Source organism: Cydia pomonella, chromosome 20 (assembly GCF_033807575.1).
Source record: "Cydia pomonella isolate Wapato2018A chromosome 20, ilCydPomo1, whole genome shotgun sequence".
NCBI lineage: Eukaryota > Metazoa > Arthropoda > Insecta > Lepidoptera > Tortricidae > Cydia > Cydia pomonella.
Window position 1 is genome coordinate 6,905,670 of NC_084722.1, and position 25,771 is coordinate 6,931,440.

General features: G+C 36.2%; 2 protein-coding genes across 2 annotated transcripts in view; one reads left to right on the plus strand and one right to left on the minus strand.

Moving 5' to 3' along the window:
- The window catches only part of LOC133529031 (ras-like protein family member 10B), a 56,044-nt gene extending 38,069 nt beyond the window's left edge, over positions 1–17,975 (minus strand). Inside the window, exons 1-2 of the mRNA XM_061866618.1 lie at positions 17,435–17,975; positions 10,529–10,606 (exon numbers count right to left, since the gene is read on the minus strand). Of these exons, the coding sequence (XP_061722602.1) occupies positions 10,529–10,598 (70 nt within the window). The 5' untranslated portion in view covers positions 10,599–10,606; positions 17,435–17,975. The remainder of the gene's footprint in view (positions 1–10,528; positions 10,607–17,434) is intronic.
- A 3,763-nt stretch (positions 17,976–21,738) lies between these two features.
- On the plus strand, positions 21,739–25,659 carry LOC133529315 (uncharacterized protein K02A2.6-like). The gene is made up of 2 exons (XM_061867011.1): positions 21,739–24,895; positions 25,223–25,659. Exons 1-2 carry the CDS (start codon positions 21,739–21,741, stop codon positions 25,657–25,659), a joined length of 3,594 nt encoding a protein of 1,197 aa, XP_061722995.1.
- Positions 25,660–25,771: the final 112 nt, after the last annotated feature.

The window sequence follows — 25,771 nt, forward strand, 5'->3', positions numbered from 1 at the left end:
TAAAATAAAAAACAACTATATTTACCTATTAGTTGTATTTTTTTTTGCCAAGATGTATAAAGAAATAATATATCGTGTAAAAAATTCAATATGACCAAAACTCATAACATTTTTTCCTTCTTATGACCACAGGAAGGCGTGGTTAGAATCTTTCGGGTTTTACCAGCCTACGGTGTAAAATTTCCTTTAAAACCATTTATGTTCAGCAATCAAACAACGTTGTACGATATTCGCTTGAAATCAACAAAGTTATTCAGGATATTCAACAATACAACCTCATTGTAAGCAATTTAGCACTTTCTCTAATGATTCTCCATTCAGTCAGTAAATTATGACACGACCATATTATTTTGACCTGTCAATTGCACGAGTTTATATTTAATTGAAGCTCAATATTCTAAGCTCTGGTGACGGCAGAGCCATTGTTCTGTTGGAAATTTGAAATAAAGGACGTTAACGAGTTAAAAAAAGGTTTTTTTTGTAATAATGGTGGCGTTGAGGTAGAATTTTATTTCGCTCTCTGTATTTAAAATATTAAGTAGGTACCTATGTAAATTAGTCTGTGCTGTTATCAAATATTTAAATACCGTCGATCAAATTAAAATACATAATTAATATATAAGTAACGCATCGAGCAAATATGTATGTAAAAACGTAAATATTATTTATTTATTTAATTAATGAATCTTTATTGCACAATATAATAGTATAAACAGCAGACTTAATGCCACATGCATTCAATATTATACATTCATGAACTTATTTCTTATTTAATAAGACTAAAAGTATAAAAAAGACGTAATCTTGCGGCCTTTAATAATAATCTCAAAAGTACTGTCCCTGTTTCTTAAAGTACCTACTGATTTACTTGGACAAATTTAAGAATTTTGCTATTTGTTTTATTCATATTTATCTATTACTAAAATGATAGTTTTTTATTTATTTCTCGTAAAATTTTCCTTCAATTTGTACTCAGAAGTTACTTGTAGGTACTGTCTATATCTACAAAATTCAGACATTTTAAAATTTATTAAAATTTGCCTTTCTTCTTCATCGGTCAGTTAAAAAGATAAGAATCGTCATAACGCAAATAACTACTTAACGAATTCGTGAACTTCAAGTGAAGCATGTTTAAAATTACAAAGTTTCTAATTTGATCAGTTAAAAGACAAAGTTGGAGTCAGTTTCGTCTTAATAAAATCGTCAGCTGTGAGCGTCTCACGGAGTCCAAAACTTCTCCACATTCATTAAAACTTGTCTTGCTCTATCAAATGCCTTTAATATTTACTGATAAAAAATAAAATGTAATAAATTTATGGGACAATTTACAAAAATCGATCTAGTCCCAGAGTCCCACAGTAAGCTCAATAACGCTTATATTACTAGAAGACGTAAAGAGTGCAGGTACTAGACGACAATACAACACAGAAAACATCCATAACTCAGGAACAAATATTTGTGATACACACAAATACCCTTACTAGGATTCAAACCCGGGACTCCTGACCTACCGACTAGGGAGTCGTTAATGATACTTTTACATAAAGTCACAGAAATGGTGTGTGTGGGGGGGGGGGGAATACCCACTTGACAAGTTGTTACCAATTTTTTTACCTACGTACTTCTTGGCTGTGCTTTGAGAATAAACGTCCGATAAATAGGAAAACCCATTCAACTGATCAGCATATTCTCGAGCGACAAATCACAAATTCAAACTGGCATGACGCATAACAACCAAATGTTTAATTCACAAACCGGTTTGAAGTTGCACGGGACGTCTATTTTAATTTAATAATTTGTTATAGATTTGACATGGTTAAGATAAGACCTCGACGATAGTTATGGTGATCCGCCGTGCATCGCATGACTTTCGCTTCACTTTTTTTTTAGCATTTGTAAGTCGTTTTATGTCTTTGTTTTTTTTTTTTTTTGCATTTTTGGATTTTATTTTATTTTATTACGTTAACCTCCTAAGCTACATTTATTAACAAATAAACTTTTATTTTTCGCATGCGCCAATTAGCGTGACCGATTTTCAAGGTATCAAAATAAGATCAAAACCGTAACAAGTTGCTAAATCTGAATCGGGCCCCGGGTGCAACTACCGTAATAGAATATGTTTTTGGATTTTGATTTATTTGGTGCCCTTGTTACAATATTAAAATACAGAACCCTTAAAGAGTGTTTCTTTGAAAAAAAAAATGGCGCTTTCATTAATTTTGTATTTTTTCATTGCTTTTTCTGCTCGAGCTCTTTCAATCCTAATGGGGTTATAAAATTTCCCATTGTTTTTCCTACTGTGTTACCATTTCTCCATATACTTTGTATAGCGGTAACAAAAGTTTAAAAAATGTATGGGACTTTTGAGACTATTTTTTTCTCCTATAAGGATGAAAAAAGCTCGTGATCCTGACTATAAATAAATAAGTGACAAAAATAGGCATCTAAAAAAGTGGCAAAAAAAAGGAACACTCTAAATAAGGCTGTGAAGTTTAATTAATAGTGTCTTCAATATTTATCACCAAATTCTTATTAAGTATCATGATTCTGAGATACCTATCGCGTTTCAGCAAGCGAAAACTTTTAATGACTTAACTTTTAACTGAGTCCTTGAAATATTGTTAAGTGATGTTAAGTCTTTCAGCAACTGTAGGTACTTATAATAATTATAGCATTTAAATTATATTTTCGGAATTTGCATGTGCGTCAAAATACAAAATACAAGAACATGTACGAGTAAAAGACCGTTATAATTCGTCTATCTAGTGAGTGGGGTTATACATATTATAGAGACCGTGTTGGAGGGTCTGCCATCTCGTAACATGTATCGAAAGAGAAAACAATTCATGCTCCTAAGCAGGTACTGCCCCCTACACTAAACGCTGGGTCTATTTCGCATAGTAAGTTCTGCCATCTAGTAGTTTAATCTAAAAATGGAAACATGACATAATACTTCGCGCCAATGAATAAGCATAAATACAGTTCATGCACGTGTGACGCTCCCTATAATACTTTATAAAATAAACGTTCTTGTTAACAACCCACGGTTGAAAGATCCAGATAAAGTGTCATTAAAACGCAATTACGCAGATAAGTGCGACCATTAAACGTTTTTTTTTTGCTATTATTCAACAATTTGAATATCTGTGAAATAACAAATCGGGCACACTGCTGCTCAAACAAGTTTAAGCCATTCACGCAGCAAAATATAAGTGTAACAATGCATAATGTACACGTCACTGTGTGTATATGCTCCTTCATTCGTATTAAAAATAAATAAAAATAAACAATATATAAATATTATTATAAGGTAAAGATAAAGAAAGTATTTATTTACTGTTAACTGTGTACATAAGATGTCATATACAGGAGACATTGAACCAACAGTTGCCCATGCATGTTGTTGCATAACGTTAGAATAATGTCATACATTGTGTATTATTTATTTTATACAGCGACAAAGACAAGTCCGAAACAAATAAAAAAACACAAACTAAAACTATACATACCTAAATAAAAAAAATCTCGCTCGCACTTATATACGAGTACGAGCGAGATCGAAGGAGTTAAGTCCTCGGGAAAAACAACTCAAAACAGAAGCGATATCTTAATGGTAGCAAGATATTTTTATAGAGCTCTTTACAAAGAAAAAATGCCCCAAAATGACTGTCAATCTGAACAAGACTTAAACTACAATGCGGACGAAATAGAACAAATCACCGAAATAGAAGTGATCCAACAAATTAAAAAACTAAAATTAGAAAAGAGTCCTGGACCCGACAGAATTACCAACGAGGCAATCAAGCATGCCGCAACAGCTCTGGCTCACCCGCTTGCACATCTATTTAACATGGTAATAAAAACCGCTCAAACACCTAAACAGTGGTCAGAGTCGAATATTATTCTATTATACAAAAAGGGCGATCCTGAAGACATTGGAAACTATCGACCCATAAGTTTACTTCCGAGTCTATACAAACTTTTCTCTTTAATTATTGATAAAAGAATCAGCAAAACCATAGAAAATAACCAACCAATAGAACAGGCAGGTTTTAGAAGCGGGTTCTCTACTATGGACCATGTTCATACTATAGAGCTCCTGATAGAAAAATATCAAGAGTTCAGAAGGCCATTGTATGTCGCATTTATAGACTACAAAAAAGCTTTCGATACGCTATCCCACTCGTCTATATGGGAATCACTGAAAGCTCAACATGTAGAGACTCCATATATTAATGTGCTAAAACAGCTGTACAAAAATAGTATAAGCAGAGTGCACCTAGAGAAGATCGGCCCGCCCATACAAATTGAAAGAGGCGTACGACAGGGCGATCCTATATCGCCAAAGCTATTTATTGCAGTGCTGGAATCAATTATGAGAAAATTAAACTGGAGACACATGGGAATACGAATAAATGGCAAGTACCTTCACCACCTCAGATTTGCTGATGACATCCTGCTCGTTTCCGAACGTTTTTCCGAAATAGAATACATGTTACGTACTTTACAGAGAGCTAGTAGAGACGCAGGACTTGAAATAAATTTTAATAAGACAAAAGTCATGACAAACAGCAGTAAAATTCCACTTATTATCGAAGGTATCGAAATAGAATACGTTAATGAATTCATATACCTAGGCAAACAAATCTCTTTCGACAGAAGCAACAATGAGCTTGAAGTAGAGAGAAGGATAAAGATTGTCTGGAACAAATTTTGGAGTCATAAAGAAGTACTCAAGAGCAAAAATCTACCGATTCATTTTAAAAGGAAGATTATGGACTCATGTCTGCTTCCATCACTCACATATGGCGCATAAACTTGAAAATTCTCGAATAATGTAAAGAACAAAATAAAAACGTGTCAGAGAAGCATGGAACGCAGTGTTACAAATATAAAGAAGATACAAAAAATTAGACATACACTTATTAGGAAAAAAACAAATGTGATAGATGCACTAGATTATGCAAAAAAGTTGAAATGGAAGTGGGCAGGCCACGTCGCAAGAATGGCAGACAAAAGATGGACTAACCAGATAACTACGTGGCCCGGACCAAGAGGCAAACGCAAAGATGGAAGACCGTACATGCGATGGTCCGATGACATTGCAAAAATTGCTGGCCCAAAGTGGACTCTAACAGCACAAGACCGATCAAACTGGCTCTCTCTGGAGGAGGCCTTTACCCGAGAAGGGGTTCTTGCTTCATAGCGTAGGAATATTCTTAGAGTTATTTAAAAAAAAAAACAATTTAAATTTTTTTTTTTTTTTTTGTAAATATAAGGAAATTGTTGACTACTTATCATAATTACGAGATATTCCCTTCCAATTTTTCCGAATCATGTTGACACTGTAACTAGTTAACTACTTGCAAGAAATAAAAGGCTTTTTTATTTTTATTTTATTTACGAGCGAGATGCATTAGAAAGTAAGTTACGTTCTCCATCAGAGATCGGAAACCGGTATTTTTTGTATGGGAACGAAAACGGTATTTTTTCGTTCTTTGTTAATTACTTCATTTCTAATTAGGAAATCTAATAATACGAAGTCGTTATCTGAAAACACAACTGAGTCCTACATTTAGAGTATAAAATAAACCGAAATATATGGTTATTTCGATGTTTTTGCAAAAAACCGGTTCCGATCCCTGTTCTCCATAGCGTTTATGTAGGTGCCGTACTTGTGGTAGCCACAGGCCACACTGCACACCTTTCCGTAAATAGATATGTACGTATGTATGAAGTAGAAATACAAAAAACCTTTGCCTTTACATTCAGCCATCGTGTAAAAAGGGATCAAAGCCTCTCGTCCATTGTTTTCCCGGAGCGCAACGTAGGTCCTCTTCGGTTTTTGGCTGTCACCCAAATATTTGTCAACTCACACGGAACCAACAATGAAAACACAGTCACTTTTTTTGTTAGACCATTTAGCGTTTTCATCACATTGGTCACTAATGAGCAGAATAATTTTTTTGTTGGTTCTTCATCACTTGTTTTAGATAAGTAGGTAAATCATTTCCTGGGTCAATTTTCAAATGAGCATTTTTTGCTGTCCTAAGGCTAAAATTCCAAGTAAGTACATAGAATGAACATTATTACTATGAGTATATTTTCATAAATAAATAATATTTTTTTTCATAAATACGTGAATTTACATGATACACGAAAGATGGGCAAAACACATTTTTGTCTACATTTGTATGGCAACATTTGTACGGCGTATTTTGACCATTCAAATGTCGAACGTGGCATACAAATCTCGATACAGTGCCTTACAAATTTCGGAAAGGTGCCATACAAATGTCGTCAGGGTCTTTCAAATGTCGACTGCCCTTCAAATGAAAACTGCCCTGCCATACATATGCGAAATACGAAAAATCGCATATGAAAAAACGCCATATATATGTCAACAGCGCCTTAGAAATGGTTGTATAGTGCCATAAAAATGTCGGTACTGCCTACAAATGTCGATATTTAAGCGTCCATATCTAGATAAAGTAGGTAACTAACTAAAAAGTAGAATAGTGCCTTCTACACTATATTTTTTTTTGTTAAAATCCCCTCCTCACACAATCATTACGTATATAGTTTTCCAAAAAAGCCACACAAATGTCGAAAAACACACTCTTTAAAAAAATATAATAAAATTAATTATTGTACCTTGCTTAAAATCATTAGAAGATACTTACTATTGCAATTGTCTGGTTCTGAATTTTGGCTGCATAATTCACGCCTAAAGGATATACTCGTAAAGTTCAACCAGCCAGTTTTATAGACACTAAAACCGACAGTAAAACTTTTAAATTATCGATATATCATTGCGATGTCATCGCACACATTTTTCTAGGTACTTATCCTCTAGAAAAACCTAGAGGTACCTACCGTTTATATTCAGAGTACACCTACACCATCATTACTTCTTCTACTCTAGAGTTTTGCGGCGCAACATTTCAACATTGTTGCCGGCTGCATTGCTGTCAAAAATCTGGGAATAAACATGGAATTTGACATTTGCGACAAATCCAATTGCTACCGAATATATTTTCGAGCAATTCTCAATACAGCTAGTTTCAGAATAGACACAATAAAAAGGCATTGTCGTTGTAATAGTTAAAACAAGTTTTGCTGAATATGTTTTAAATATTCATACAAGAATGAAAAGTAACTCAATAAAATTTAAATAAAACTCAAGCATACCAATAATATAAAGCCATGTAGGGAGAATGGAGGGAAAGAGAATGCATGAGGCATGTAGATGGTTGAATTTGTAGTTAGCAAGACGCCAGCCAGGCGGGGGCGGGAACGTTTGGACTGAGTCCAGCGTTGCGGAACAAACGTACATAACGTAACGTAACGTTTGTAGAAACTTGTTAGTAAGCTTGCATTAGACAGGAATGAACAAGATTACATGAATAAGACAAATTCAGAGGCTTCCTTGCATTGTTTTAATCAAGCAATGAAAAAGCTTATGTTCGGGCGAAATAATAAGGTGGATGTGATTTGAAGGATCGGATTGGGAGGCTGTCACAATTACATTGCCCGTCATAGAATAAAAGTTTTTCTACTTTTTCTTCTTGACACTCATGCAAAGTAAATATTCGACCCTGTAAATTATATTTCCTATTAAAAGCGATTCAGTATTTTTTATTTCACCTTAGACCTTATAGTAACTTCTAACTCTATTTAGTATACGTACATACATGTTATATAGCAAAGGCACATCATCAAACGTTACATACGAGGCAAAGGCTTAATAAAGGTTGGAGTTGACTTTAGGCAGCCTTTGTTCTGCCAGGCTAACGGCGCAAGGCTTCCGTTACACGGGGCCGTAACATTAGCATTAGTGCCTGCTAATTAAACCAAACAAATAACTACTTATCTTCTTCAGAAGCAGAATATAGAAACAGGCCATTATGATGTTCATGGTACGGTAGGCGATAAAAACCCAAGTATCATGTCATAACGTTCATGTCGCAATTCAAAGCGATACTTTTATGTATGACTGTTATAATCAAGGGTTGAAGTTCCGGGACTCCACAGGACAAAACTTAGAACTGACAAGTGGTATTTAGTACTTATCTGGTGATTAAAACATAAATGTCAATCCTGGGAGTAACCCAGTTCGACAGTTTTTGGCTGCTGCCATCGCCGATGCTCTATTGAGCATAACTATCTACTTATTTAACCTTCATTCTCGATAGATCCAGTCTATAGATCCAAAATGGATCTAGTGAGAAATGTTCCATCATGGATACAAAGTTAGGTACTTATAGGGAATATGTCCTTAATTCTAAAATGGTTTCTGAGATTGCCGTGTTTGCTCTTGGACTTAAATCTTCTTACGTACCTATTTTCTAGAATTTACAATATAATAATAATAGTGACTATGTTTTTTTTTCTGTAGTCTTTGTTTTACCTCTCGGTTTACTAGTTTAATAATGTTAATTGGCATTAAGTTTGACTTTGTAAAATAAACTAATTTCCTGCTACGATTCGGTGTGACAAAAAGCCTTCATTTAGTGGTTGTTTACATAACGCTTTGCGGCCCGTACCCAGTTTAGTGCGCTGTAACATTTATTGCCCTGTTTCATAGCAACTCTGCTTCCTGGCGAATATAAAGCAAGGTGCGCCTATATCTATTCACGTTTCAGTTGTTTAATTATTCACTAAAGGACCATCGCCAGGTAAGACGTATTTTGTACCTTATTACAAAAGGGTCAGGTGAAAAAATGTAAAACATATCTTGGATGTTTACTGTTCGTCGATTTTCTATCCGCAGTGGCTGGTGAAAAAAAATTTGCCGTCTGTGCCATTCCAAAACAAAATGGCCTGACAATTGAATGAGGTCAAGATTTCTGGATCTAATGAGGATAAAGGCTGTTCGTGTAGGACATTTTAATCGAATCAGTTCCGTAGTTAAGAGGCAACAGCAGTGGTCATTTCTCCATACAAATTTCTCCATAAAAGGTGGTGCTTCGTGGGTTTTGAAGCTAGAGCAATGATTTGTTCAACACAGATTATTATTATTATTAATATCTTTGTTGGGCTGTTTTGATATTTTTGTTTCGCTAGTGTACTTCAAATATTCGCGAACACGACCTAATTTACTAGGCCGGAATAAGAAGCATGGTATTCAAAACTGACATCAATTAGCCTAAAAAGTCAAACAGTCCTACACAGATAATTTTATTACCATTTAGATCTCAAAATTTCGTTACATTTCGTTAAGTTTTGAAGGAGGAAACAGTCGAGTACGAAACATCGTTTTTTGAGATTTTCATGCAGGATTTTTCGCCTAACCTGGCGTTGTCCTTATCGCACTTATTTTAGGAACCTCTTTCGTTAGTGAGACGGATATATTCACCTAAAATATTTAAATCTCAGCCGCCATATCCTAAGTAGGGGTGTGCCGGTTGATCTGACGATGATGGTATCCTCAACCACATTTTCTCATTTTCTTTCTGGATTTATATCAATGTGCAAATTGTTCAGTCAAGTTCATACATATAAGGTAAAGAAATGTATACATATTTATGCTGAACTCGAAGGTACCAATAATGAAGAACGTAACTTTTACAAGCTGTAAGCTGAAATACTTATTCCGAATAACATAATAGAAAGTAATATAAATAAATAAATGCAATAAAAAGTAGTTTAGGTACTTACGTTTAGAAACGTTACTATCTTTTCTTACAAACTTTTTTACGACACAAAAACACTTTGATTGATTTTCTACCATCTTGACCTGTTTCGTTAGTTAGATACAGTGGAATGCTCCAGACATATCAAAACCCTAACATGCTCGTACACAAATGCAAAAGTGAAACACATTAATGCGCTCACACGCGTATATCAGCGTAAATATGACTTAAGTTAGTGTTTCAGTAGCTCTGCTTGTCATTGGAAACCTTTGTAAGTGTGAGATAGGGACTTAATGCGTGATTGCTTGAAATCAAGGAACACATTGCTGGATGTTGTCAGGGACTAATTCTTTTGTTGCTGGTTTTGGTATTTTACAGCACGGAAATATTTTTATTTGAACATAAATCACATTGTTTTGTTAATAAAAACAACTAAGGACAGTTTTGCTATCTCCAGTTACCCGTGAACAAGATGCATGTAACTGCATCGAAATATCGGAAGCTCAATCAAAACAATATAAAAGGTTAATCACGGTTTATATCCCGGTCGATTTGAGTATAACAACTAATGATTCTAAGGATCGAGACGTGGGTCACGTCATTTCATTACCAAGCTTAAATGTAATTGAGAGAAACATGTTGCCAGGCAGAGTGGATCAAAATATTAACGGATTGGTAGCCGCTTTCGGATAAAAGAAGTGTTTGGCGTCCGCTACTTCGTTGGTTGGACGAGATTCTGAAGATCGCGGGGCACTTCTAGATGAGACTAGCCTAGGACCGGGATAAGTAGCATACACGAAGAGGGGCCTATACTCAACAGTGGGCAACAGGACACTTAAATGATAAATAAAAAAAAAATGATTATGACTTCACAACCATCAGTTGGTACTCACGGATAGTATACTTTTTGTCGCAGTGACGTGTGTTCCTTGTGCTCTGGGATGTACGCCGTTTGTACCGCATTATGGATTCTGCAACAAAACAAGTAGGTATAGTCAGCTGCAGATAAAAGTGACCCTCACCCCCCCCCCCCCCTCCATAGAAATTTGTATCAAAGGTGCTAAGCGAATAGTATTGCTGACTGTACATTTAAAATAATAAAAATAAAAAACAGGAACACCATTGTGCATAATAGGACGTGTGAGTTCTGATTCTACATTGGAGATGACAGTCTAATAGAAGCACTTTGCAAAGTGGAGGGCTATGATTAGCACGATTCAAGTTTACGATGTAAAAACACGCACACATATAACAATATATACTCGTACATGTCAATAAAAGTCGTTACAGCTTAACATTGATTTAAACTTTTACGATGTTACAAAATATACGTAGACGAAATATTTTTTCCGAATATTTTTCTTTTTAGACACGTTTTCTACAAAACTTAATTAGAAATCATTTAACTAAAAAAACGTATTATGTTCGAAACATTCTCCTTTACCTTTGATACGCAAACACAAACGGTTGTTAAAATTATCACAAATATGCCGCAGTAAAAAGCTGTGTCAACGTATTGTTGAGCCATCCCGTACAAAAATATTCTTTTAGGTAAAATACAATTGAAATATCTTCTTCTTCATCCTCGTTTCCTCATGACTGAGGGTCACGATCACATGAGATCGTTATTTTGTGCACCAAGGCTCTCAATTCTGCACGATTTTCCGCGCTTTTTTAATAAAAGGCGCCTGTAATGTATAGATCCCTGGCAGGCCTTCATTACAATGTCCACCCAGCGAATTGAAATATAGACAGTGTTAAATGATTACGCGCGCTACAGATTGAGCTACCTATTCACAAACCCCAGTTTCCCTACGCCAATGTAGAAAGTATTCGCAATTCAGAGCAAAAGTTACAGCAACTGAACCATTCCACTCACGAACATTTAAATCAATATGAATATGCGCTAACAAACTTTCAGTCCAATTACAAACTAGACGTTGTCATAACTACTATTGTTTCGACCGTGATCCAATCTCGTTAGAGAACTTGTGTCAAATCTAAATTGTGTAAGTTTGGCACACTAACGAGCTATAACTCGAGTCTATTAGAGTTAGGTAGTTTTGATTCGGATAATTTTGATGGGCATCAACCTTGGAACAAAATTAAAATAAAATGTCTGGCGAGCAGACTTAGAATTATTCTAATTATTGGGCACCTTCTTTAAAAACACTCGACTATAAATACTAGTCCAAAAGTATAGGTACTTAGTCGTCAAACAATTTTAGCCACATATGTTTTATTACAGCAAAGTTGCCGTCGAGACTCGTCGAGGTGTGGCGAGGCCAAAGCCTTTATCAAGAACATGTAGATGTAGATGTAGTGTAGGGACGCCCGGCCGGAAGCAGGCGGGCTGTCGATCGCGCGTTGCGTTCATTCAGCCCAATTCCCTGAAGTTGGAGCTGCAGCTTACTGTCCCGGCGGCATTCCCATAGCAATCTCCTCAAATATTCTTGTTTTCCTGCAGAACAGAAGGACATCTTTAAGTTCGAGGTCCTTTAGTTCGTTTTCTATTAGTGAATCTCTACCGAATGTATTATATCGCAGGGCCGCGTACATGATACATTCTGCTAGTGGATGGAAGCTAGTTTCCTCCTTACCACAGTGTGGACAGGAGGCATCTCTATTTATTTTCATTACCTTGAGATGTCTATTGAGTGTGTTGTGACCAGTAATAATACCCGTCAATATTCTCAGACTGCTCTTACCTAGTTTCAGAAGATACCTGGTTCATTTGTGATCAATGCCCTTGACCATCATCTTAGACTGTCTCCAGCTAATCTCTTCTTCCCATTCTCTCTGTGCTTCCATTTCTTTTACCTTTTCTATAACTCCCTTCGTGACATCCGCTGACAAAGGCAGAGCCGGTTCCGGGCCCATGTATTCCGTCTCCGCCCCTATACTCGCCAGATCGTCTGCTTTCTCGTTTCCCGTTACTCCCTGGTGCCCGGTACCCATGCCACCGTGACACTTCTTTGCTTGCCTATCGAGTTTAGCTCCTCTCTACATTCTCTCACGAGAGCGGAGGTGACTGATATTTTCTTCAGTGCCTTCAGTGCTGCCTGGCTGTCGGTATATATTACAACAGCACCCTCTTGCTTCACACTCTCTTTGATTATACGTGCACAGCGCGCTATTGCACATACCTCAGCTTGGAACACGCTAGCATATCTACCCAATGATATTTATTCAATCTTTATTGCACAAAAGAAAAACAATCTTATAGTACAAAAGGCGGACTTAATGCCACGAGGCATTCTCTACCAGAAGAAGATATTGATACATTTTCTCCCAGTTTAGGGATCACAATGCCCGCTCCTGCTAGTTTCGTCGAGCTTCTTCTCGAGCCATCCGTGAAGAACATAGGGCGACGGCTGAAAGAAAGGCCCTCGCTCTGGTTCTTTCCTGGTCCAACAAATATCACTAGCCATTCAGCGAGGCACCGTATTTTTGGCACTTTTGACCGGGTGAAAATCTGCGTAAGGGGGTAGGTTTATATTTGTTTATTGTTTATATAGCTACTAGGTAGGCCGTTGACGAGTCGTGTTGTGGAACTCGTGGATATATATTTTGAAGGATAGGTGCATAATATGATGACGAAGCCGACGTCGTGGATCATGCCTCTGTCTTGATGTTAAATTGGTGTTAAATTGTCTTTTTAATAAATGTTCTTATATTACAGCAAAATATTGAATCTAGGTTTACAGTTAATTACTTATACATATAAGTAGATATTGATTAATTCATACGTATTGAACTTGTGGATCATAGTACCTACTACACTGGATCATAAATTTGTGTTGCACAAACAATTTTTTATATTACATTCTGATGTCATAATTGGGACAAATGTACAGTATCTCAGGAAACCTAAGGAGCCATGTTCTAGGAGCGATTTGTGCCAATCATTAATATTAGCAATAATATTTTTCCATACGTTTCTATTATTATCAGTAATGTCTCTTTTATTTTAATTACTCTGTAATATTATTTTAAAGAAGCTGATCATGTAATAAAAATAAAATACTTACACTAGATACTTACACGTACTTACTACTCGTGTACATGTAGCAACGTGTAGCAAATTACACATTTATTGAAATCATTTCATTTGTTTTCGTGAGCGATTGTAAATCGATTGTAAACCAATGACTATTTTGGCAGCATCCTCCAAATTAACAGCTGCGTTTGGTAGACAATAGAATTTGCGCCTGAACGGGCAATTGGCTTGATTACAGATTCCGCGCGGGCAGAATTGCCATTCCGGTATCCACAGGCGCTCAGGAATTTACTGTTGCAGCTAAATAAAACGCCCCATTTAAAAATCTAAATTGAAATTACAACTAAATAACAAGTAGAAAGTTTGAAAGCTATAACCGGCCTATGCAGTTTTTCCTATAGACCTTCAATTTTTGTATTTATTTTTATGATACAGGAGGTAAACGAGCCGGGGAATTGACTGATGGTAAGTGATTACCGTCACCTATGGACACTTGCAACACCAGAGGGGTTGTGAGTGCGTTGCCGGACTTTGAAATGAGGGAGTAAGCTCTTTTCTTGAAGAAATACCGCAGGAAACGACTGTTTATTCCAGACAGCCCGATTCCAACTTGAAAATACATATAAAGTAGCCAGGTAATTAAATTGATTGGCGAGCCATTTTTTCAAAATCGATACAATAGTTTCAACGCCACGGTTTTTTTGTCGATTAAGTTATTATATTAGTATTTACTTTGCCTCTGGTCTGAGTAAATGATAAATCCAGACTACATCCAGCTCAGAGAAGTTAGATTATGCTCCGGACAGGGGATTATAGGTGTCGGGTCGAAGCCAGCTGCCAATCAGCTGCCAACATGTTGATTAGCAAATTGACCGGTACGTACTGACGCTATACCACAGCATAGTAATAATAAATATTAATGGACAATCTTACACTTACCAAAATCCAAGTTTTTCAAAAATCTGAATAGACAGAAAAATTCCATGCTATTCTCGAACCTGGCCCTGTAGACAACATGCCAATCGCTAACGCTCCGTAGCGAACAAAACGCAACTGTCACTGTCACACTATTATGGAAGAGTGATAGAGAGACACAAAGCGCAAGCGATTGTCACCTTGACTAGGCTGCCTGCTTACAAAATCAAAAATGTTTCACGGGAATACGGGAATATATATAATTTTTTTTTTTACATTAGGTTCTAGCAGAATTATCAGTGCTTCACCCGAAAGAGTGGAGCGTATTACTGAGCCAGAACCCTTTTGTTTTGCTGCAACGCACACAGCACACATTACCTTTATTGATGCTTTTTGTTCTTTATTCAATTTTTATTTTGGGTTTGCTATTGCTTGTATTATTTTTTGTTTAGATGTGTGTATTGTGGCAAGCGAATAAATGGTTTAAAAAAACGAGCTGTAGAGGAGAACAAGTGGACATACGAAAACATTTTTGCCTAAATTGAAGCGCTTTGCTTACGTTTGGCGCTTGCTTTTCAGATAGATGTCTTTATGTATTTTATCTCTGGTGTAATTGACGGGTAAATCCAGATTGCATCCAGCTCAGAGACGCCAGATTGTGCCCGGGACAGGGGAGTATGGGTGTCGGGTCAAAGCCGCCTGCCAAACAGCTGCCAACATGTTGATTAGCAAACTGACCGCTAATTATGTTGTCTGACACTAGAAAGCCACATAATAGTAATAATGAGTATTTAAGGCACTGTTGCTATAGTTACTCGAGCTACTCCTTAAATATTATAAATATTGGTTAATTGACCGTTTTATGTTGAATGCCAATTATTTTTTCCCAAAAGGTGAATCGACAGTAAAGAATCCACATGGATAACTGAGACCTGGATAAGTGGGAAACCTCTATGGCTGGGTTTCGTGGTGCAGTCCCGACACTTCAGCACTGAATTACCTCTGTTAGTAAGATCAAATAAACCTCTATAACATTGAGACATAGAGTGTATTTTACCTCTTTTACTGAGAATATATTTAAAAGATTACATTTACTTAAATGTTTTTTAGAATGTTATAGTAATTAACCTCTGTATCTGTGTGACCTCTCTAACTTGGACTTTATTGCAGATCAATTTTGGAAATTTTACTGTTGAACTCTTACTCTATCCACAAATTCCACATTTGTTTTATGTGTCAAAACGAGTTCAAACACGAACAAACAAAAAAAAATTACTTAAGTTCTAAGACCCAATTAAGTACTATGTCAAATGGAATTTAGTCAAATCTATCCTTTGTAGAATCATTCAAAATAAATTCAAATACAAATTTAAACAGACTTCCAAAATAAATACAACAATGATAATTTTACCTTATTTATTTTTAAATATTACTACTCATACAAAATACCTTATTAACCACCTGTTTAACTGAAATATCCTCAATTGACAACATTTCATTCTTATAACACCTGAAATTTTACATATGATTTCGAAGAATTTTGCTTCCTGAACACTGCAATATATTTATATAAATTTAATATCGCTTATAACAAGAAATACAATAGAATAAAAATAAAGTTGTAATTTTACCAATCCTACGGCACAATAGGTGATATGCCATTGCTATTCACCACAAGAAAAAAATAGTTGTCATAATATTGGATTTGACATTGTCAATTAAATACGACGTATTGATTGAAATTCAAAACAAAGAGAAATTTATTGACATAATTAAGTTACTATCCACAATCGTTTTTATAATGGACAGAGTCATGTATGGATCGATGAGATAATCATATACTCCTCCAAAGTATACCAAATATTGTCTCGTCCGTTACCTACTGCAAAAATTATTCGTCGAAGATATCGGACAAACCTTTAATTACATTACTTACATCCGTTAGTGTTTATCCGTCGGTACGTTATATCCGTATGAAAGCCAGAGGGCCTACCGCGAACCACGTTCGACGTGTTGCCTCTCTATTGCACTTGTAAATTTGTAGCTAAGTGTGACAGGGAGGCAACACGTCGAGCGTGGTTCGCGGTAGGCCCTCAGGTGTCGTTTTACGTAAGTATCAATATCCGTTATTATATCCAAAATCGTCGTAGAAATCTGACATTTTATCAAAATTGTTTTAAAACAACAACGGACCAGTTTAAAACATGGACAATGACAACGTCTTGTGTCAATGAGTTTTTTTTTTCGATGGAGACAAGCCTAGCTTCAAGCGTAGACCTGGAGTTACGGCATTTTAGAATTAGTACACATTAAATAATTATAAATATTATAATAAATTAAATACAATTCCTAGTGAAAAAAAAAACTATCAGCGTATTCCTCGTTTCAATTAAAATGTAGAGAAGCAATAAAATTACAGGGTCAGAAATATGAAATGTTGTCAATTCTCTGTAAATGAGCCGCAATTTATTTATACTTGGGTAACTGAGATCCTGGGTAAGTGGAATACCTCTTTAAGTGAGACGAATTTGCTCGTCCCTTGGATGTCCCACTTATCCAGGTTTCACTGTATAACTATCGATCACATAATTATTTTTTTCTACTTTTTATTGCACTACTTTGTCGCAATGATTGGTTTACATATCCATGCCAAATTATAGCTAACTATCTGGTTAACTAACGATCACATGGCGAAACTATAAGGTTTATTACTAGTTAATTACGGCACCCTAAAATTTTTTCCATTGAATCTTTACAATTTGGCCAACTCTTTTGTATTGTTTAGTTTATTATAACATCAGGTATCTCTGGTTTTAGGAGCCCTTAGAAACTATAAATAAGAGGCAAAATATTTGCATATAAGTCACATACTCAAAGTACTCACCTTTAAAAATAACACCAATATCTATTTTAATACACAACCTACGACACAACTCTTTGCCTTGATATTTTAAGTAACAAGCTCAAAATCACTAAAACTCGCGGAAGACTATATTCAACAACAATTTCACAACAATCTAATACAACAATTACTGTTAACAACAACAATTATTAACTATAGTTTATCAACATCCAGAAATAGTAGTCTCACTCATGTTGGTTATAATAAATAGTTTACAATGAATTAACACGCTGTATTATTATTGACTTAAGTCAGTAATGTTCCATTTTCATTCATAAATAAATGGAAATACAAAATAATTTGGAGTGAATTCGCTCCATATTTCGCGACATTGACACTTTGTAACAGTGTTTCCATGTTAACCATTTAGAAAATCTTGGACATTCGAATGCTGGCAACCGCGTTCTTGCATTTCGATATATATTTCAAAATTAAAGACTTATTATTTTTATAACGGTTTCATAGTCATTTTTATAAAGATTCAATAGAATCAAGATAATAAAAAATAAGGGTAAATAGTATAGGTACTTTAGTATAGGTTTTAACTATTGTTGTCTTTAAGATGAGAGTACGGCTTTTTTTTAAAACTTTGTAGGTCATATCGGTTCGGAAACACCGCGAGCGATAGCTCATTCCACAGTTTAACTATGCGAGGCAGGAAGTTTCTGGAATAACACGCAGTTGAGGACTGCCAACCATCTAAGTAATTCGTCCGATTTTATATAAAATTATTAAACGAGTTGCAAATGCTGGATATTACCGATACCGCACCGATCTTTTACCGATATTTGCTGTAAAGATAACGAATAAATCCGCCGTAATCATTCTGAATATTCACCTATTCTCAATATTCACCTGAATATTCTCATAAAAAATAATATTCCAGTTTTTCATTGGCTCTACACTGGCAACTCTGTTGTACGCAGGCGCGTCAGGTTCCCGGGTCCCGCCAGCTGTTCGAGTTTTGGCAGTTTTATTGATCTGCGGACGGTGACCTTAATGCTGACAGATACACCTTAAGGTATTCATTGAACTTCACGGATCCATGTCGACTAAAACCCGATAAGTGTCAATTGTCTTAAATCTGGTACAGACTTCAGTGGGTATATATATATATATATATATATATATATATAAATAAATCCTCACCTTCAGATACGTTATCTTTTTCGTTACATTTTTTAGTTAGTGTAGGTACCTACATATTTCTTTTTATATTTTAAAAGACATGTAAAGTCATACTTTTGATTTTGAAAGCTAAGTTTAGATATTTCAAAAACAAATTTTAAGCCATTATCCAGAATATTATTTATAAGAATCGGAAGGCCAATCCAAACGTAATTTTTTTTTATCAAAATTGATGTGATTTTTACCCGATTTCAAAAGGTTCTTAATTTGGTAATATTAATGGGTGTTACTTCAAAACTCCGTCATTTCTGAACCGATTTAGTAAATACAATTTTTGATTAAATTTATATCCATACATATTGGTCCCGTTTTTTTTCAAAATTCAGTTCTGATGATGAGATCCATGAGAAATTGAGGGAACTCTTCAAATGTTAAAGGCATACATATAGTGATTTTTGTATCTTCATCACCAAGTCAAGACATTTAAAAAAGTGATAATTGATGTTTTCAACACACATTTTTATCAAGCTCGAGATCTGATGGTTGAATCTACGAGAAATCGACGGAACTCTTCAAATGTGAAAGGCATACATATCGACATATAGTGATTTTTGTATTTACATCAAAAAATCGAGCATTTACATTTAAAAAAGCGACATTTGATGAAGTGGAACTGATCAGAATGGAACTCTTCAACGACGCATAGTTCCCGCTTGGCGATTTGTCGTCTTCGTTATGTTTGTTAGGCAAATTAGGTTTTCAAAACTATTTTTTTAATTTAATTGTATGAAATCCAAAATCAACAATAATCTTTCTTTCACCGGTCTCCTTCATCGAAGTTGGTTTTTTTTTTCTTAGAAATTATATTGACACGGAGCGTCTCACTCGCTCCAATACATGAACGAACAAATACAACCGAAACACACGCGTAGTATGATATCAAAACTATATGTTCAGATAATGAATAGAATCAGGCGTTACTTTGCGGAAATCCATATTAATTAAAAGAAAAAAGATTACTTTGCTAAAAGATAACGTGCTAGTCAATCAGAGCTAACCCGTTATACTTGCGTATTTTTATTTGTAATTAATGTTCCCACCCTCCCACCGCAACAATAAATACGCAAATGTATATAACAAGCCAACACCAAAAGTACCAAACCCGACACGCGTGTTTCGCCTCTCTACGAGGCATCGTTAGGAGATGTTGACGGTCTGACGCCCGACAACTGACCACAGCTTTCAGTTGTCGGACGTATTTATTTTCGCGGAAGGAGGGTGGGAACATTAATTGCATGTAAAAATACGCAAGTATAACGGCTTAGCACTGATTAATTAGGAAGTTATCTTTTCGCGGATTAGCAAAGTAATATTTTCTGTTTTAATTATATGTTCAGTTATAAAAATGTCGAATTGCCTTCCTAAATTCAACTAGTTCTTTTCCTCCAACGCTAGAGCTGATCCCCAAGAGACGGTCGAATTTAATCAAAGAAAATGGCCTGCCGATTCTTGGCAGTCATAAAATAAGGCCAAATTCGTTTCCCGTTGGGAACCAATTACGGGAAACTTTTTGTGTGTTCCGTGAATTAACGCGCTAGTTTTCTTTTAGTTGAGGAGCTAGAGAAATATACAACTTGAGTAACATAAGTCATATTCTCATGTTACCTATATATTACCTATTGTAATGGTTTTTCTCGATAGTCGAATGTTCTTCTTTATTTGAAAAGTGACACATAAAAAAGTATGAATCGAACTAGCTAAATGGAAACATTATTACCGTTAACTTTGGTGAATAGGGATGGTTCCTTGGATATAGGGATGGAACCTTAAAATGTAATTTACCTGACAATTCCTTACAAAATGCCAACACCAATTGTATCATTCGATTGAAAATAGTAGTAAGTTTTGTATGATACAATTTGTGTGGGCAGTTATTAAGAAATGGACAGGTAAATCACAATTCATGTTTTGTCCCTATTCACCCCCGGCATCCCTATTCACTCAGGTTGACGGTCATTAAATGATATTAGTTTCTCGTTATTAACAGTAACATAAATAATACCTACTGCCACTGTAGCGTGTATTTTTTTTTCTCAAACATGCAATGAAATATTGATGTTATGTTCCATATAATAGGCTGCGAAGTATGACGTTTCAGGTGCGGCTAGGACAAGAGGTCGTTAATGGAATTTCATACAAATATTGCAGGCCTAGGCCGGCAACGTCTTCTTTTTTGTGTTTTATTTTTTTATGTCAGGGTTTCCTAAAGGGGGACAAAAATTTGATTAGTTTTGCGCTACGACGCACGGTCTAGGAGATACAGCCCTATAAAGATTTTTTTTAAAGTCATGCAGAATTCCCAAAGTAATAAAAAAAACACAAAAAAGAAAAAAAAGCGTAAAGGCGTGCGTTGTAGCGCGAAAATAATCAAATTTTTGTTCTCCTTCAATACCCCATGCACTGAATAACCTATCACATGTCCTAACATGAAACAATCATCATCATCATCCTATTTTTATTAGTATTTCATGTTTGAGAAAAGCACTATATATACCTCAGCGGGAAATATGGGGTTGCCCGCCTCAGACCTATCCGCCACTTGGGCCACCTTTTTAGTTTTTTAGGGCCCCGTATTCAAAATTTGATACTTGGATGCCTAATTAGTTGTTTACCTCTTTGACTGTATGTTATCGGGCTGAAGCTTAGATCGCTAGCCTAGCTATGGAGCACTGGCAGCCTAGTGGTAAGAAAGTACGACTTTCAATCCGAAAGTCGCGTATTCCAGTCCCCCGGCTCGTACCAATAAGTTTTTCGGACCTTTTGTACGCTATATCATTTGATATTTAAGTACTAGATATTTTTCGGTGAAGGAAACTATTGTGAGATAACTGGAGGTCCCAATAAGGGTTTGAAGGTCAGATGGCAGGCTTTCGTAAGAATTAGTGCTTACGCCAACTCTAGGGATTAGTTGCTGACATGGAACGCATCCTTAACGAACGCAGTTCGAGCTCTTCCGCGTTTTCCATCCGTCAGCTGTCATCAACCGTGTGCCGAAGGATTAATGTTTTACGTTACTATCGCTATTAAAATATTATCAAATCAGTTATAAGTATCATTTAACATTACATGGTGCCGAAACCCGGGAAAGCCATCAAAAAATGGCCGAAAACAACATAAAGCCGCCCAAACAGTTCATCATAAACTCTAATGAAGATGTAGCGAAAGCGTGGAGGCTGTGGCTCCAACAATTCGAGTGGTATGCCATCGCTACAAACCTGGAAGAGAAAAAACCAGCGGTGCAAGTGGCGGTCTTCATGGCATGTATCGGACCTGACGCGGTGGTTATATACAATACGTTCAATCTTTCAAGTGATGAGAAGTTACAATTACAAACCATTAAAGACAAATTCACAAATCACTTCACTCCAAAGATCAACGAATCATATGAAAGATATATATTTAATACCATAATACAAAAAGAGGGCCAACCATTTGATGAATTTCTCACAGAACTTAAAAGTAAAGTGAAAAACTGTGAATATGGTACCTTAGAGGACAGCCTCATTCGTGACAGAATTGTAATAGGAGTAAGGAGCGACTCCCTTAGAGAGAAGTTGTTAGCTGAACATGACCTTACACTGCAAAAAACTATTGACCTCAGCCGCTCAGCGGAGCAAGTTAAAATGCAAGTAAAAACAATGAAGCAGGCTCCTACTGTAGATGCGGTTACCTGGAACAGTCAAAACACCAACATTAAAAAAAAAGAAGATAACATCAAGATGAATAATAAAAAAAGAGAAGATAAAAGTGAAGAGACATTTCATTGTGGTAGATGTGACACTATACATGGCCGGAGAAATTGTCCTGCTTTTAAGAAAATATGCTTGAGATGTAACCGGAGAAACCATCTCACCAAATGCTGTAAAATAAAAACTGTGGATTCACTTCTCCAGAATGAGGAATATGATAGTGAAGACGGATTCATGGTGTCATCAATAGATACTGATGATGACGTGGGTACAGAAGACTGGTATGAGCCATTAACCTTACCTAATGGAGTCACAGTGATGTTCAAACTTGATTCAGGCAGTCGGTGCAATGTTATTAATCGTGAAATAATGGATAGAACAAAATCACATCTCAGTCCGTCAACAACCAGATATCTGACATCCTATTCAAAGCATAAGATGCAAGTATTAGGCGAAGCTAAACTGGTGACTATAATTAAAGGACGGCAAAACCTTATTAAATACTATGTTGTTGATGAAAAAGTGTCACCAATTCTTGGCAGGAAAACATGTGAAAAATTAAATTTAGTGAAGAGAATTGATGCTATTACAATAAACGATGACTTGTTTGAAGGAATTGGTTGCTTGAAACAGTACAAATATGATATTGATTTAGTAGACAATCCAAAGTTACCAATATGCCCGGCACGTAAAATTCCCCACACAATAAGACAAAAAGTCAAAGATGAGTTGGATAGCATGGTAGAACAGAAAATAATTAAACCAGTGACAAAGCCTACACCAGCTGTTTCACCTATGGTTGTGGTAAAGAAAAATGACAAAATAAGACTTTGCCTAGATCCCTCAGAAATAAACAAAAATTTAAAAAGGAGACATTACCCACTTAATACTCTTGAGGAAATTGCTGCCAGAATTCATGGCTCTAAATGGTTCACACTGCTAGACTGTAGAAAAGGCTTTTGGCAACTACAAGTGACACCCCGCACATCAGATTATCTCACATTTAGTACACCCTTTGGAAGATATTCTTGCTTAAGAATGCCCTTCGGCTTAGCATCAGCTCCAGAAGTCTTCCAGCAAGTTATGAGCTCACTCTTAGCGGACTTGGAAAATACAGAGGTATCAATGGATGATGTACTTCTACATGCTTCCAGTAAGGATGAATTAGAGAAGACTACACAGAAAGTACTGGAAAAGCTTAGGAATGCAGGTCTCAAACTCAATAAAGAAAAGTGTGTATTTAGTACACAAGAGGTCAAATTTCTGGGCCACATAGTAACTAGCAAAGGCTTAAAGCCCGACCCAGAAAAAATAGAAACCATCACAAAAATTAAGAGACCAGAAAATATAAAAGAACTGCAACGGTTTCTAGGTTTAATCACCTACTTATCAAAATTCATAAAAAATATGGCAGATATTACCAGCCCCCTAAGACAATTATTACACAAAGATGTAGAATGGATTTGGGATCAACCACAAGAAGAAGCGTTCCTCAAATTAAAAGAGCTGTTAAAAAACCCACCTGTTCTGGGATTTTATGATCCTCAAGCACCTATTTTGCTCTCTGTTGACGCTAGTAGTTATGCCTGTGGTGGTGTAATGATTCAAAAAGAAAAACCTATTGCTTACTGTGCTAAATCTTTCACTAAAACTGAGCAAGGCTACAGTCAATTGGAAAAAGAAGCCAATGCAATCTTAGTGGCTTGTAAAAAATTCCATAACTATATCTGGGGTTGCAAGGACTTAACAATAGAATCTGATCATAAACCTTTAGAAACAATTTTCAGAAAACCACTTACCAGTGCACCACCAAGACTGCAAAGAATGTTATACCAGATTTTGCCATATAACCCCAAAGTGACATATAAAAAGGGTTCGGAGATGTATGTAGCTGACACTTTGAGTCGAGATTGTGAAAAGCTAAACTGTGAAGATGTTAACTCAGAAAACTTGCAAGTATGTGCCATCGTGCCATTTTCAAAAAATCGAAGACAAGAAATCAAACAAGAAATTGAGAATAGCAGTGAGTTGAAGACCTTAAAACAAATTATACAAGATGGGTGGCCTGAAAAAATGGAGCAATTACCAGATAACTTAAAAAAATACTGGCACTATAGAGAAACGCTCAGTGTATATAACAACCTCATTTTCAAAAACGACAGGGTACTAGTACCCATATCAATGGTACCACTAGTGATGAAACAATGCCACCTGGGTCACAAAGGTATTCAAGGCACTATAAGGCTCGCCCGAGACAACGTATTTTGGCCAGGTATGACTACGGATTTAGTAAATTACACGAAATCTTGTACAGCATGTGCAAAAGTACAAAAAGATAATCCAATGGAGCCTATTGTTGTACAAACAGCACCAGAACGCCCCTGGAGTCTTGTGGCAACGGATTTATTTCATTTGAAAGGCAAAGACTATATATTGATAGCAGATGGCTACTCAGGATTCTTTGACCTTAAAGAACTGAAAGGAGTTACCAGCTTTGACATAATTGATAATCTGAAATCTTGGTTTGCAACATTTGGAATTCCAGACATACTATTGACTGATGGTGGTAAACAATATGACTGCCAAGAGTTTAGACAATTCAGAAAGGAATGGAACTTCGAACACAGAATATCAAGTCCACATTTTCCACGCTCCAATGGATTATCAGAACGCTATGTTCAAGAAGCTAAAAACTTGATGAAAAAATGTATGGAAGACAACACAGACATACAATTAGCGTTACTGCATCACAGGAACACACCCCGACTGGACCTCGGATCACCAGCACAAAGGATGTTTAATAGAAGGACTAAAACCTTACTCCCTACAAACATTAAACTCTTTACACCAAAAATAATAAGAAATGTTACTAAACAATTACAAAAAATTAAAGAAGACGAAAAGAAATATGCAGACAGAGGAAAAAAGGAAAATAAAGAGTTTGTTACTAATGAAAACGTGATGCTACGAAAAGGTCATCGAAACTGGGTCCCAGCAAAAATAGTGACAGAAGAAGGTCACCGAGCCTACAAAGTAGAGACTGATGATGGTGCAATTTATAAAAGGAACTCCTGGCACTTAAAACCGACAGAAAATTCTATAGAGCTGGCCACAAAAGATCCAGTGCCAGGAACAGAAGATCCAGACCCTGTCGGACAACCGTCACCTATAGACCAGTCACCAGTCTCTGTAGGACAGCCGTCACCTATATCACCAGCAAAACCCACACTTCCCGTGGCGGGTCCAGAACCACAGCCGCTACTGACAGCTCCTCAACCTCGAAGTACTCGCAGTGGGCGGTTAGTGGTCACGCCTGCTAGATATCGCTGAAAAGGAAGGATGACATGGAACGCATCCTTAACGAACGCAGTTCGAGCTCTTCCGCGTTTTCCATCCGTCAGCTGTCATCAACTGTGTGCCGAAGGATTAATGTTTTACGTTA